Below are 16,227 nucleotides of genomic sequence, written 5' to 3'. Positions count from 1 at the left end.
CATAGCTTAATCTATAATAGTACAAGTAGCAGTCATAGTAGTAATCATGCTTTTTAGGTAGAGTGTGAATATACTGTGTTGGATGGAAACTACAAGATTACTTGGATATAGTAATGGGATGTTGTTCCACAAGATGAAACCACTGAAATGTCTTTAGCAATTGAGTTAAAATAAATGGTTATGATTGTTCTTTGCTGCTGTGATTTTTAAAAATGGTAATACTTACACTTTTGGAAGAGAAATGCAATGGAGAGAGAATTATTGTGATGTATAAAGCTGCTTTCAGATATTTCTGAGAACTGAGTCATGTCTTTTTCTCTATTACCTCACTTCTGCTTTTAGTTACATGACCTTCAAACTGAGGAACCTAGTAATGCCTTCTGAACCTAATGAAATTTTAGCTGAAAAAAGTGGACGGTTCTTTTTAGCAGATGAATTTATGGATTCCTTGGAAGGCTAAGTTCTCCAAGAGCTCAGTAAGGTTATTTAGTGATAGACCAATGGGAGACATGTATGTCCCTGAAGCTCACTGAGTTTTGGCCACAGCATAGTAATACCTCAAACACACGGTTTGCTCTTCTTAGTAGGTATTAAGTTGAATATTGGGTTAGCTTCACGATCATCAATGAGGTGAAAAAAATCAAGAGGGCCATTTTCCATTTGATGGGAAGAGGTGAGACCTATCAGTGGGCATTTTATGTGTGTGTGTGTTTTTTTTTTTGAGACGGGACTCTCGCTCTGTCGCCCAGGCTGGAGTGCAGTGGCGCAATCTCCACTCACTGCAAGCTCCGCCGCCTCCCGGGTTCACGCCATTCTCCTGCCTCAGCCTCCCTAGAAGCTAGGACTACAGGCGCCCGCCACCACGCCCAGCTAAGTTTTTTGTATTTTCAGTAGAGATGGGGTTTCACCATGTTTGCCAGGATGGTCTCGATCTCCTGACCTCGTGATCCGCCCGACTCGGCCTCCCAAAGTGCTGGGATTACAGGCGTGAGCCACCGCCGCAGCTTGGGCATTTTAATATGCAGCCAATTAATCTGCAGTCAGGCAAGGAGTATTCATGTCTTCAACTTGCTGAAGCCTCCAGCAACCTTCTGTTGGACAGTGAAGAGGCATAGTTCTTCCAGGTCGTGACCAAGTATGTCTTCCCACGACCTCTGCTTCCTTGAGCCCGAACTGCCTAGGACCCAAAAGCAGACATGGGTGGAGGAGCATGCGGTCAGACAGAGGGAAGAGCAACTTCCCGACTCAACCTCTTAGTACTGACAAAAAGTAATTATATGTCCTGCAAAATCATTGGAAAATATTCTTCTGTTTGTTCTCACGTGGAGAAAAGCAATGTGGCTGCGTTTGTGCAAATCAGAAGACAGTGAAAATCAGGGTAGAGACAGATGCAAGATACAAATTGTTAGGAATCCCTGAATTCATTCCCAATCATAAGCTCTACCTGGGATTTGTTGTGAACAAGGCCAGTGACGTAAGACTTTTGCTTTAGGTGGGAGATCTAAAAGCCAGACTTGCCTCTCAAGAAGCCGAGTTGCAACTGAGAAATCACGATGCGGAAGCTCTGATCACAAAGATCGGCCTTCAGACGGAGAAAGTGAGCCGGGAAAAGACTGTGGCTGATGCTGAGGAGCGAAAGGTCAGGCTAATTCCACCATTTAGAGTACTGAGCTATATTTAGCACAAAATAAACCTTGGTAGGTGAACAATTTTGAACAACTTCCTCTCCAGGGAGCGTAAAGTCTAAAGAATTATTATAGTTACACATGTAACAGCATTTCACACCATGATTACCACTTGACCTTTCTTTACATTATGCATTTCCCCAACCTTTTAGCTCTTTTAATGATATGAAAGAACAATAAATACTGAGCTCATTCAAGCATATAATGGATGTGGATCTTGAACATCAGGCCTATTTGTATTACAGTAAAGGTCAGGAAGTCACCTCTGAGGTTTTTAAAGGTTTCCACTTTTTAGGCAAATTGAACAACTCAATTGTTAACAAAGCCCATTCCATCACTTTGCAAGATGGTTTTCAAATTTTGCATTTTAATAATACAACTGGAGTTTATTATTAAGTCCTAAGCTAAATTTGTTCTTTTTGATTCGATTGAGGCCCTGGCATTCTGTATTATGTTTTATTGTTGGAAATAATTCCTTTTAACATTATATAGATTCTGCTTGCTTTCTACTCAGGTTTCTAGCAATTCTGAAATAAATACAATGTCTTTTGTCATCTTCTTTTACCAAAACATCAGCTACAAATGGAAGACATAGTTTTGTACATCTGATTTCTCAAAAGAAATACCATAGTAAACAAAAAATTTAGTACATATTTATTTAAAAATTGAGTGTATATGTTTAAAGTAAAAATTTCTTATTTTAGACAAAAGATTATAATCAGGGCCTAATTAATAAAAAGTTGTAAGTTGCTAACATTCTCACAGCCATTGAATCGGTAGTGATTATGCCATTTTTCTTACCTTTTAGGTTACCTGAAAATATTTGAGTTTTTCTAGTGGTGTTGCCATTCATATACAATTGAGTTGTTTTTCTTTTTTTCCAATGTGTATTGAGCGTGTCTTCCTTGCACAACTAAAGAGTTGAAAAGTTTGTTGAACATCAAAACTGTAAACAGACAGTTTTAAGAAATAAGATTATGGCATTTAAAATTGAAGATAAGACACATTTGGCACACCCTATGTGATCAGCGGGCATAAAATTCCTAATTTGAGTTGTAAATGTTTCTGTTGAGTTGCAGATAAGTGGAGAATGTCCTTAAAAGTATATTATTGGACTGGGCACAGTGGCTAATGCCTGTAATCCCTGCACTTAGGGAAGCAGAGGCAGGAGGATTGCTTCAGCCCAGGAGTTCGAGACCTGCCTGGACAACATAATGAGACCCCATTCTCCATCAAAGAGGAGCAAAAAAGACAAAGTATATTATTACATTGAGCAATTAGTTATCACACATGATACAATCACCATGAGCTAATTCTACCCAGGGGGTATTTTTCAGGTATTACACAAACGTGTGATGTTCTAGTGGTTATTATATCATAACCTATCATCACAGATACTTTTGGAAACTTAAAATATAAAGAGGGGTTTTTTTGCATTTTTATATGTGAATTCTTAAGGAAAAATTACCCTCATAAAAGGAGAAAGAAGTTTTAGCAAATTAGAACTCATCTGACAGGTTGTTTAGTGAACTTCAAACACAAAGAAGGCACATACTATTTTTTATGTTTAATCCATACCAAGACATAAAAATAATACTTCTAAGCATTTTCATTGGAGCTTAATTTAATTATAAATAACAAATATTAATGTCTATTTTTTCACCAGGCACTGTTGTAGACTATTAGGGATATTTCACAAGCAGGGTGCTCTCGTGTAGATTACATTGCAATGGAAAAGACTGACAGGAGACAAGTCACACATTGAGAAGCTGGATATATCGAGATAGGTGCTCTGATGAAAATCAAGTAGAGAGACATGATGGTGGGAAGGAACTACTGTAAATTGGGTATTCATGGAAGAAAGTTATTTCGTAATTAAACTAGGAAGCATCTAGAAATTCATCAACACCTGAGTCCATGCTGTGGGCTCACATTTGTCATATGTTCAGCAATGTGCTAGATACTATGCTATGCCATACTAAAGGGGGTGAATATGGACTGTTTCTGGTCCTATGAAATTGGGGTCTCAAGTCTTCAAACATAGGCACTAATTTAAAAGTAATGCTTCACAGCTCACAAAGTACACAGCCACGTTTAATATGACTAAACAAATGTTGGGGTTAGAGAATGTCTTGCCGTGAACCTCGACAGCCCATGTAGAGAAGCAGGTTGAAATCATTGCTTCAAATCTATAAGGTAATCAAGGGCAATTTGAACCACTGGCATTGCCAGCAATGACTTCAAGTGACACAAGCATCATCAAGCCTGTGAAAATTAGTTCTTCTTCCACCTTGGTTTGGCTTCTCAGCTCCAAATTCTAAAATGCTAAGAATTCTCTGATTGCTTTCCAACTGTGTTCTCCCTTGAGTGTAAACCTTCATGAGTAGAGGCACCTTCTAAATTGAAGCGCTAATATCATCTCTTCAAAAGTTGAGCATCAATCTTGATTTGGAATGGCTGTCAGTTTTTGTGTGTGTTTCTGTTCTGAATGTGGGTGGGCCTGGGTTTTAGAGGATCATAAGGAAATTCTTACAATCCAAAGGCTGATAAGTGTACTGTGTCAGCTTGCCAAGGCTGCCATGACAAAAATACCACATGGGGTCTTTTGGGAGACTGGGAGGCTTAAACAGTAGAAGTTTATTTTCTCCACGTTCTGGAGGCTGGAAGTCCAAGATCAAAGTATTGGTAAGTTAGGTTTCTCTTTCTGTGACTTGCAGATGGCTGCCTTCTGCTGTGTCCTCACGTGATCTTTTCTCCATGATTATTTCCACTGATGTCTCTTGTGTGTGTCCGAACTTTTCACCCCAGTCAGTTTGGATTAGGGCTCACCCTAATGACCTCCTTGTAAAGGCCCTGTCTCCAAATACAGTCACATTCTGAGCTTGGGTCTTCAACATATGAATTTTGGGGGGGACACAATTTAGCTCATAACAAGCAGTTATTGGGACTTTATTCTCTTTATCCTCTCCCTGTGTTCACCACTAAATCTTAAGAACTTCTGCAAGGGGCTGTTGATGAATGCAAGGCAGAGAATTTCTTGTCTGCCCATGGGTGAAACTGTCTCCAAATTCCTGCTTTAACTTACAGGGTAAGGGAAAAGCACACTCTCTAGGCACTCCATGCAACTCTTCTCTTGTTTTATAGGTTGAGCATTGCTGACCAATACCTAGGAGCCACTGGGCAAAGGAAATTGTACACTGGCTTAACAGCTTACTGAGATATACAGAATTTTCACTCCTCTAGTATTGTTGCACCTTAGGGTGAGAGGTATTGAGAATGAGAAATAAGTTGACCAACCTGAGAATTTTCTTCATTTGTATGAGTGGGTTTTTATTTAATGTTCAAAATTGTTTTGTTTATAAAAATTACCCAAACGAAAAATACTCCATTAATAGTAAAGGAGTCAGAAATGAGTAGCAGCTACTAGGCTGATAGAAATAGCACTTTAGCCAGGCGTGGTGGCCCATGCTTGTAATCCCAGCACTTTGGGAGGCTGAAGCAGGCGGATAACTTGAGGTCAGGAGTTCAAGACCAGCCTGGCCAACACAGTAAAACCCCTCTAGTAAAAATATAAAAAATCAGCTGGGTGTAGTGGAGCGCGCCTGTAATCCCAGCTACTTGGGAGGCTGAGGCAGGAGAATTACTTGAATCCAGGAGGTGGAGGTTGCAGTGAGCCAAGATCATGCCACTGCACTCCAACCTGGGTGACAGAGCGAAACTGTGTCTCAAAAACAAAAAAACAAAAAAAAAAAAAGGAAAGAAAGAGCACTTAAAAGAAGTACTCTTTAAAGTTTTATCCAGTACTAAAAACCTATGATCCTGAGTCCAATTTAAAATGATTTTTTAATGATGCCATTATAAATGGTAACAAATAGCATTTATAGATTCACTGTATCCTTATGGTAATTAAATAAACCTGAGGTGATAACTCCTTTGCTCACATAAACTCGTTTATCTGTAGCAGTGTTCTGTAGCATACAGAAAATTTTCATGGTCCATTCCTGGCAGTTTTTGAGGGTTGTGGTTTTTGACTAGTTCTCAGTAAACATGCAGGGTTTTCTTATTTACATTAACGATAGCTGTGTGTGTATTAGCAGGAGGTCACATATCTACCCCGAACCAATTATCTTCATAAAAGGTACAGTACACAGCAAAATAATGGTTAATCAGGAGAAGCGTAATTACTGCTAATAAAGCTGTAGTAGACAACATAATTTGTTGTGAGCAGTGTTTAATTTTATGGTATAGTTAAACTTGTTCATTTCAAACACATCTGAAGAAATATACTTTTGTTCACACTTTATATTCCACAATCACCATCACCACAGGAACCATCTCCCATGGTGGCTAGATCCTGGTGCCCAGTGCCACAGCTTTGAAATTCAAATTTCTACTGAGGACTAAAAATTCACTCTTCGTGGCCTTTCAGATTCTATAGGTATCTTAAGGGGAGGAGGATAAGCCACCTCCCACCTCCGCCCTCGCTTCTCATTTTGGTTTGGTTCAGGTTTACCAGCATGAGTTTCCTCTATATTATATATCATGTCAGAAGGCTGATGCAGCACCCTCTGTGTCCTGGGAAGAGGTGCCACTGGATCCACAAGAGGAGAGTGGGTATCAATGTTATCGTTCCAATACCAAAGGCAGATGTGGGCTCATGCATCTGTGGTTTCTTACCATGTTCTTGGAGCAACCAGTAGTTTTCACTAACATTTTATTTATAGTTAGGCATGCAATCCACAACCACAGAATAGAATATATTGTAGATAGTGTTATGCCCAGACCGTTTATTCCCCGAAGAAGACCACCAGAGTCCAGAGTCAAAGCTAAGCAGCAAGGACTTTTATTACAGGTTCGAACCTGGAACTCTCACTCGCTCGTGAAACGAGATGGGCAGGAGAGAGCTCCCCCACTGAGCTCCGAACAGTGTTATATAGTCTAAGAAAAGTGGGCATAGAATTATTATACAAATCAGATGTATGATTGGCTAGTGTTTGAACAAGGCGATTTGGCTAACTATGATTGGTTCCCGCCATTTCTGATATTTCGGTTCAACCCCTGAGGCGGGAGAGCAGTTTTACACAAAGGCAGTTAATTATATTGCGTCAGGTTGCACAACCGGTTTATGGCAGCATGAGTGTATCTTACTTAAACACGTCTTGTGACCCGGCCTCAGAAAGAAAAACAGGTACTTACAGAACTTACGAAATCTCTGGTACGTGCAGAGATTAGAGAGCAGAACAAAGGGTTTAGCAATAGGGTGTGGCGGGGGAGCGGGTAGGCATTTTTGTGTCTTTGTGTCCTTTCAATAGTTGATCAAAAGAGCTTCAAATCTGTTCTTTAGTAATAGCCAACATGGCTTCTAAGCAAAAGTTAGCAAAAATTAGAGAATCCTAGCAAGAATGTTTTGTGGTCTAGGTTACTAAGCTAACCCAGATGTTTGTTAATCCAGGACTCTTTAAAAAAGAAAACTGAAGAACAGAGGAATCACTTAATTTTGCTTTTACTATTAGTGGTACCTTATAACCAAATGAGTCAAAGCTTTTCTTGGAGCATTTTGAAACTTGAATCCATTTATATTGAGATTTGTTACTGTGTGTTTTTTACATTTACAAAACTTTGTATACATACTATGTCTAAAGGAAAATTAGTCTATTTAACAAATTCCTCACCTGTTCAAAGTACAGAGAAATGAATTATTTAGCAGTGCATCTGAGTCAACCTCCATTTCTCTTTAGAGATATCTGTGATAATAATTTGTATAGCTTTGTGTGCTTTTTGTCTCTAATTAGGTGACAGCCATTCAGACTGAAGTGTTCCAGAAACAGAGAGAATGCGAGGCTGACTTACTCAAGGCTGAGCCTGCACTGGTGGCTGCTACAGCTGCACTCAATACACTCAACAGGGTAAAGATGATTTATTGGTCCCTGAGTTTCTTCAAAGTAATATTTAAAGCTTATTAGACTTTGAATAACTGAACTGAGAGTGTAGCCCATGCAGCGAAAAAGTATTTTCAAAGGAAAGAAACACCCATGAAATATTAAAGTTGAAACAAACCTTTGAGGTTGTCATTATAGTTCAACTTTTTTTTTTTTTGCCATCCAGGACTCTGTGCTACAGCAACCCAATAAGCAGTCTCCTTTTGAATATTTCCAACAGCATGGGATTTATACTCTTATGAAAGGCAACTGGATTGTTGGTAACTGGATTTGACCCAAATCCAATTTTTCATATCATGTGTTGCTTTAAGAACTAGGCCAAGGATTCTTTATTTCCTCTGGCATATAAAGAGTAGCACTGATGAGTGACCCTCATGGAAAGAACAATGGGAGCAAAGATACATAGGTTTGGTCCCCACCATTTCTTTGAGTTTCGTGTTGTTGGTGAAACTTCCCTAAGCACTCAAATTCTTAGAAAGTAAGCTGTGTTCATCACAAGCATATTGTTAGGGAAAGTGAAATGGAGGGCAATGTTCTTTTAAGAGCCTGCAGCTAATCTCATCCTGGGGTCTTCTCCCAGTCCTCTGGGGAGAGCTCAGGAGATCACTGGGCCTGAGATTCTTCAGATTCCATTTCAAAAAGTAAAGAATCTAGATCTTCACTGTCCTTCATAGAAATACTGAATTCGTTTTCTAAGTATTTTTTTGAAGAAAATAATTTTGACTGTGACTAAAGAGATACTTACATGGGTATTTCTTACAGTATTTCCATAAAACTGAAAAATGTTAAATGGAAACATACCATGATAGAATTCCAGTTATTACACCTTCAAATACCCTTATGCCTTTAAAATAATATTGTTAAATGCTAATTAGCAATGTCACACATTAACCATGATATATTAAGTGAATAAAGCAGATTATAAAATAGGGTATTTTATATGACTAATTCTTTTGGTAAGAATATGTGCACAGAAAAAGACTGGCAAAAAGTAAGATTAATTGGTTATCTCTGAGTAATGGAATATTTATATTCTTTATTGTGTTTCTCTAAATTTGCAAATTTTTCTCTGAATAATTACTCTTTACTCAGGCAAAATAGCACCACTTATAAAGCTGTGTATATTTATAAATTATAAAAGAATCTTGGTTAGCCAGCTCTCAATTATTAGCATATTTTAAGTATTTGTTTTTGTTCTTGCTTTCACTCTCTTTCCATTCTTTGTAATCATATACCAAATAAATAGGCAGCTTCTGATAAGGGAGCAGAATCAGGTTCAACATTTGATAAGGTTTTATAAGCAAGAGTGTATTACGTAGCACATAAAATATCATAGGAAATACCTGGTTGGTTTTGGTTTTTAAATCATGTATTAAATATCATAAGCCTACATGAGCTTCTTATATGTGCTAGTTCCTGCCTCAGAGTATTTGCCCTGATACCATACAATTTATACTATTAACATCATCTGTTGGATTAATCAATGGTCTGACCTGAGGCGATAAAGGAGTAGAGAAGAAGGTTCAGCCTATCTTGGCCCTCTCCTAGTTGAGAGTCCCTGTAGTGTAATGGAAGATATTTCTTGCTTGTATGTAAGACAGAAAAACAAACCTAAGAGACACTGAATTAAGGAATTATGTGTCTGGGAGGGGTTTGGTTAAGATGCAAATCTATTACATAGTGGGACAGAACCTATAAATATCTTACAACATACACACACACACACACGTGGTCTCAGTGAGCAGAGCTCTGCAGGACTGATATATAGATCATTTTTCTTGGAGGCAAGAAAGAGCAGTGATGTCTCCAGAGTATCAGAGAAGTTCCCAGCAAGAATTGAACCTCCTGGAGTTCCAAGGTGGAGTCCCCAGGTGGCAAAGAATTGCCAAATTGAGACTGGTTTGATAAGGAGAGTAGGCCACTGAAGACTAGCATGACAACTTACAGAGCTTCACCAGACCTCCCCTAATCCTGTCTGTCTGTCTATGTGTGTGTGCGCACATGTGTATTTTTCTTCAGGTCAACCTCAGTGAGCTGAAAGCCTTTCCCAACCCGCCCATTGCAGTTACCAATGTTACTGCAGCCGTGATGGTCCTTCTGGCTCCTCGGGGAAGAGTGCCCAAAGACCGAAGTTGGAAAGCAGCTAAAGTTTTCATGGGAAAGGTATCAGCGTAGCCTGGCAAGATGAAAACCCTGATAATTTCTATACTGTTTTCAGTACTATGGTTATGCTTAATAGCAAAAGATGTTCAGGTCAGAAGAAATCATCTTCACAGTTGCTGAATGTAATCTACTGTATATGTTCTCTAGACTTACAGTTTTTGTTTGCCAAGTTGGAGGTTAGCTTGGGGTTATGGCATACCTAAGTCAATGCCAGCAGCAGGTAGAAGGTTGCTAATTATTTGCAAAATTATGAAAGCAGTTAAGTGTAGGAGGGAGAAAATTACATGGATTTCTTAGGTTGGAAAAATGTTACTAATGTACAGGAAGGTGAAGCACAGGGGCTTTTTGGTGTGTTTTTGCTTTTTCTTTTCTGCCTGCCTTTTCTTCAAAATGTGAATACCTCCTGTGCTGGGACTGAATATTTTACCCCGGGATAGAAGAGGTTTTAAAAGTGTCCATTGCTAATTCTAACTTCATACTATAAAGACTGAAAAAGTCGAACAGTAGGATAAATGCAGCTTGCCAATTTTGCTTTTGTAATGTGAGTCCTAAAAGCTGATTTTAACTTTTGATCTTGGAATTTTCTCTGCAGCCAAAATGGGTTCATTGCCATAAATCTTTTTGCTTTACAGGTTGATGATTTTTTGCAAGCATTAATTAACTACGACAAAGAGCACATTCCAGAGAACTGTCTGAAAGTGGTGAATGAACAGTATTTGAAAGACCCGGAGTTTAATCCAAACCTGATTCGAACCAAATCTTTTGCAGCAGCTGGCCTCTGTGCCTGGGTCATCAACATCATTAAATTCTATGAGGTATCAATCCTAAATTGAGTGTTTACAGGTGTTATCCACAAAGGGCCACAAACGCATCAATTTCTAGGTCAGCAAAAAGAGTAAAATTTGTTATTTCGTTTTCTGAATAAGGATATATAGTTCTAAGAATAACACATGAGCATGTTAGAGTAAACAGTTATCTACAGGAGGTTATTTGAAATGTTAGAAACTATCTTTTTTTCGGGTAGAGTGATTGGCTGGTTTATATTAAAGAGCAATAAGTAGTTAGATGAAAACTTGTATAAGAATTTTACTTATTTACATTTAAATATTTAATTCATGTTGACTTAAAACAACTGCAAATCTGAATTCACCTCAAATTAAATGTAGCCCCTGCTCTCAAAGCAAATATTCAAACCATCTGTATTGTTGACATAGTGAGATAAGGAAATAACCATTTCTTTGCGTTAGTATTTTAATGACAGGTAAGTTTTGTGCCTATATGTGATCTAATCTAAAATTTGTACTTTTCGGCAGTGTAGAGATAGATTATAATTTCATGCATTTATTTATCAAATATTTATCGCCAACCAACTGTATCCCAAGCACTCTGCAGAGTACTTGATCTAATAAGGGAACCATGCATGGCCCACGACTCTGAAGAACTTTCATCTTTGTCTAGAAGGGTCATATGTTACATTCAAATACGGAATTAGAAAAAGTCAATATAGTCAATTCAATTCCCAAAGTAATTTTCATAAAGCCAGGCTATTTCCTTTATACTGTGGGGCCCATAAGAATAGGACTGTCTTGATCTCTCTCTTTAGTGGAAATCTTCATAAAGCAAGAGTTTAGACAGGTTGTGGTTGATGTACAGCCTCTCTCCATAATGAAATGTCTCAGCCCTATCTTCTACTTGTACAATAGGTGAAAAGACAATCATAGAGCTTGACTGTGGCTGCATTCTGTCTTATTTTGCTATAAAATAGGAAAGAAAATTTAATTGTCTTCCTCTCTCCCTACCAGCAGAAAAATTGATCCACCTAAATTCTCAGATGGTCCATTCAAACAATGTGTGCTTAAAGTGGTCAGGAACTTAGAAAAGAAAGTGACAATGTGGTTGATGTTGTGTGGATATCTCCCACTCTCTTTTCTGTGTTGAGAATTTTTCCACAGTTATTTTCTGCCTTAAAGGCTAGACATGATCTCGGCTTTGGCTATGGTTTCTGCACGATGTAATTTCTGGTAATATGAGGAGTATCTTCACATTTTATGACAACTTGATTTTAGTATCTTAATGGTGTTTGACTTACATCACATTTTATGCAAGTACTTGTAACTCTAAGGTCCAGATTAAATAAGTAAAATAATGGTGGACCAGAGAGACTGTGGAAGGCTATGTGGATTGTGCTCTGCCTTTAGGTGGTACCATGTCTGAAAAATAACAGACTAGGGTGGTGGCATATACCTGTAATCCCAGCACTTTGGGAGACTGAGGTGGGAGGACCCCTTGAGCCCCAGAGTTAAAGACCAGTTTAAGCAACATGAGAAGACCCCATCTCAATAAAAAAAGAGAAATTGCTAAATGAATTAGAGATTTTAATTGTAAAGCATCCATCCTATCTAGGATTGAATGATTACTTATCCTCTTTGTATCTTTATGAATTCATGAATTTTCAGGTCTACTGTGATGTGGAGCCAAAACGCCAAGCATTAGCCCAAGCAAACTTAGAATTGGCTGCAGCTACTGAAAAACTAGAGGCTATCAGGAAAAAGCTTGTGGTAAGTGCAAACTATGACATTGAAATGGTTCCCAAGAGGTGGTCCCTGCCTCCACCTTAGGATTCCACCCTCAGACAGCACCTTATCTGAGCCCTATCAAACAGAAAGGAATTCGATCTTCCATGAGTATATTTCCTTATATAGCATTCAGTAGGTATTTCTTATCTGCTCTATGCTAGACACTGAACTGGGAAAGTGCAAATGTTCATGATTTCTACAGCTAAGAAACATTTGCAGTCTGATAGCAGAAAGGGGAGGGCAGGACATAGTGATTCCAGGCAAGTCTTCTGCAGTCAGACTATCTGGCTTATATCTTCGCTCCACTGTTTACTGTTGCATCCCGTACAAGGTAGTTAACCTCTATGAGCCTCTGTTTTCTCATCTGAAATAGGTACTATGATAATAAGCCTTTCTTTCTTTCTTTCTTTTGTTCGTTCATTCCTTCCTTCCTTCCTTCTTTCTTTCTTTCCTTTTCTTTTCTTTTCTTTCTTTCTCTCTTTCCTTCCTTCCTTTTTTTCTTTTTTTCTTTTCTTTTCCCCTCCCTGCCTCCCTTCCTTCTTTTTATTTTAAGTTCCAGGGTGGATGTGCAGATTTGTTATGCAGGTAAGTATGTGCCGTGGTGGTTTGCTGCACCTATCAACCCATCACCTGGGTATTAAACCTATCATGCATTAGCTATTTTTCCGGAGTAGCATCCATTTCTTAGATAGAACTGTGGGAATTAAATAAGAGTAATTCATATTAAGAATTTACCATGGTACTTGGCACATAGTAAGAGCTTCGAAAATATTTTTGGCCGGGCGCGGTGGCTCACGCCTGAAATCCCAGCACTTTGGGAGGCCGAGGTGGGTGGATCACGCAGTCAGGAGATCGAGACCATCCTGGTTAACATGGTGAAACCCCGTCTCTACTAAAAATACAAAAAAAAAAAAAAAAAAAAAAATTAGCCGGACATGCGGGCATGGTGGTGGGCACCTGCAGTCCCAGCTACTCCGGAGGCTGAGGCAGGAGAATGGTGTGAACCCGGGAGGCAGAGCGTGCAGTGAGCCGAGATCGTGCTACTGCACTGCAGCCTGAGCGAGACTCCATCTCAAAAAAAAAAAAAAAAGAAAATATTTTCAATGAATATTATATGTACTACTAAATACCACTACTGTTTTTACAAATATGTAAACCAGTCATCCTAGTCCAGAATTATCTATATATGTGTCTATATACAGAACATACCAAAAAGTACTGAGCCCAAAGAAATTGGAGGAAGTTGCTTAGTGAAGGTGGGTTGACATGGGCTTTAGATGTTGCTTAGGAACCACCAGGATAACTAGGATGGGAAAGGTTTTCCTGACAGAAAGCAAGGAAAAGAGGGAAGGAGCAGTTGGGACACTTGAAGAGTCCAGCAGGCCAGAGCCCTGCAATGAAGGTTTTGGAGAGTAGCAGGGAATCATGAAAAATGAACTTGCAAAGGTGAGCATAGGCTTTCTTTGCCTTTCATGCTACGGAATTTAAATTTTATCTGATTGGTGACACTGAGCCTTTGAAAGATTTTAACAAGTTAATGATACAACCAAAGTGAATCAATGCTAGAAGAAGAAAAGAACCTAGAGGCAGGCAGACAAGTGAGAAAGCCACTGCTGTGGATCCCGTTAGGACCTCAGCTCAGGCAGGAGCAGCCATGATGGAGGGAGGGAGATACACTCAAGCCTGGCTGATGGGATACAGAGAGATGGGAGGAATACAGGAGCAGGATGAGGAGCGTGAGGTGCCTGGCAGGGCAGCATGGAGGACAGCCAGCAGAGCGATGAGGTGGCACAACCCTGGCAGCTTACAGAAACCCCTGGAGCTTCAGTTTCTCATCTGTCAAGTAGTGGTAACAGAAACTACCTCTCCAAGGTGGCCATGTGTGATTTGGGGCTACCCAGCATCCAGTCTGCCAACTTTGAGTGAAAACAGCTTGATTTTCTTTAGGGAAGAATCTCTCCGCATTGGATGCACTCAGGCGAGGCTTTTAACAGGAATGACCTTGCCTTTTCAAGCTAAGGACTCGATATATGATCCAACCTTTCCCAACTTGATCCCCCCTCTCTGGAGTTTGAGTCGTGAGCAAAAGGAATAAAAGACTGAAAACAGAATCCATAACATTGCAGAGATAATGTCCTGATGAGACTTGTAAACAGCTCCTGCTCCCAAGACTCTCTGGGACACCTTGATGCCTATATGTGGTTCTCAGCCTTTCTTGCCCTCCTAAGAGCTCCCCCATCTACTTCTGGCAAGCTCCCTTCAGCTTAAATTAGCTAGAAGTGGTCTCCATCATTCCCACCTATGATTCCTGATGCATTAAGATACTACTTAGTGTGCAGCACACAATAGACACTTCATAAATCTTAGTTCCCACCCTCTTCTTACAGAAAAATCCATATGTAAGTGTGCAGCAGTCATGACTGGAGTTTGAGAGAAAAGCCTGGGTCAGGAGTATATATTTGGGAATGGTTGGTGTATTCATCTGTTCTTGCATTGCTATAAAGAAATACCTGAGACTGGGTAACTTATAAAGAAAGGGGTTTAATTGGCCCGTGATTCTACAGGCTGTACAGAAAGCATCACAGTTCCTGCTTTGGGTGGGGCCTTAGGAAACTTTCAACCATGGCAGAAAGCAAAGGAGAATCAGGCATCTTACGTGGCAGAAGCAGGAGTGAGAGATGGGGAGGGGCTTTTAAATGACTAAATCTTACGAGAACTCACTCACTGTCATGAGGACAGTACCAAGAGGATGGTTCTAAACCATTCATGGGGTGCTAAGCATCCTCATGATCCGATTGCCTCCCACCAGGCCCCACTACCAACATTAAGGATTACAATTCGACTTGGGATTTGATGGGGACAGAGATTCAAACCATACTAGTTGGTGTAAAGATCATGTGTGTAGAAATATTGCCCAATGAAAATGTGAAGATTAAGAAGCAATGGGAACTTAGGGTAGACCTCAGAGAGGATGCTTCTAACTCAAAGTAAATCCTGCCATTGGTCCCTGAGGAGGTAAACTCGGCAGCCACTGCAGTCTAGAATATGGTGCCCAGAGTGGCCAGGCAGCCAGGCCGGGCTTCCTATAGAATGGGGTTTGAATTTGACCTGCTTATGGCTGGGGCCACTACTTGGCAACTTGGCAATAAAAAATAAGGTGAAGGACATTTTCTAACAGCACCTCCAAGATTTCAGGGCAAGTTATCAAAAGCAGAGGAATAAGATCAACTTGTCAGAGCAGAGCCCAAGGCATTGACTGATTTCTCGAATACACCAGAAAGGGCTTACATTGCCACTCTCGTTTTGACCTTCAATAATTACAATGCATCTTTTTATGACATTATTTTAATAAGATGGTTAACAGTCCCAAAAGCTCTCTCCTTACAACATGGATAATTTCAGCCCCTCTCATAATAATGCACTCCCTCTTATCTTTTAAGGCTCCTGTTTCTAATAGGCCCTCCTGACCACCACTCCCTGGCCAGGTGACCTGACCATCCCCTCCTCTCTCTCTCCAGGTAGGGCATATTCCTACTGTAGCATGAAGCATACCGTTCAATAAATACCTGGTGACTGGTAAAAGAAAAGTGGGCAGCAACAACTGCTGGTTTAGACAAGTTTAGGATAAACATATTAATTTTATAGCAATTATCTTTGTTCATTAGTCAAAATTCTCCCTTTCAACTTAACTAAAACCTTTAGAAAATGTTATCTATTCTTAATGGTTTCATATCAATATTAGAAGTAATTAAATATTTATAGGAAAAATATGAGGATACTTAAGACAACCATAGAGTTAACCATACAGTTAATACTTTCTGTGGTTACAGAACTAGTAATCCTTTGGACGTAGCCTGCAACTGG

General features: G+C 39.6%; 1 protein-coding gene across 1 annotated transcript in view; it reads left to right on the top strand.

Moving 5' to 3' along the window:
* DNAH11 (dynein axonemal heavy chain 11) overlaps positions 1-16,227 on the top strand; it is a 372,079-nt gene that overhangs the window by 234,343 nt on the left and 121,509 nt on the right. The window contains exons 57-61 of the mRNA XM_025379290.1: positions 1,493-1,639; positions 7,478-7,591; positions 9,644-9,787; positions 10,420-10,602; positions 12,244-12,345. Of these exons, the coding sequence (XP_025235075.1) occupies positions 1,493-1,639; positions 7,478-7,591; positions 9,644-9,787; positions 10,420-10,602; positions 12,244-12,345 (690 nt within the window). The remainder of the gene's footprint in view (positions 1-1,492; positions 1,640-7,477; positions 7,592-9,643; positions 9,788-10,419; positions 10,603-12,243; positions 12,346-16,227) is intronic.

This window comes from Theropithecus gelada, chromosome 3 (assembly GCF_003255815.1).
Source record: "Theropithecus gelada isolate Dixy chromosome 3, Tgel_1.0, whole genome shotgun sequence".
Taxonomy (NCBI): domain Eukaryota; kingdom Metazoa; phylum Chordata; class Mammalia; order Primates; family Cercopithecidae; genus Theropithecus; species Theropithecus gelada.
Note: the sequence above shows the minus strand (reverse complement) of the source record. Positions and strands in the feature narration are given on the sequence as shown.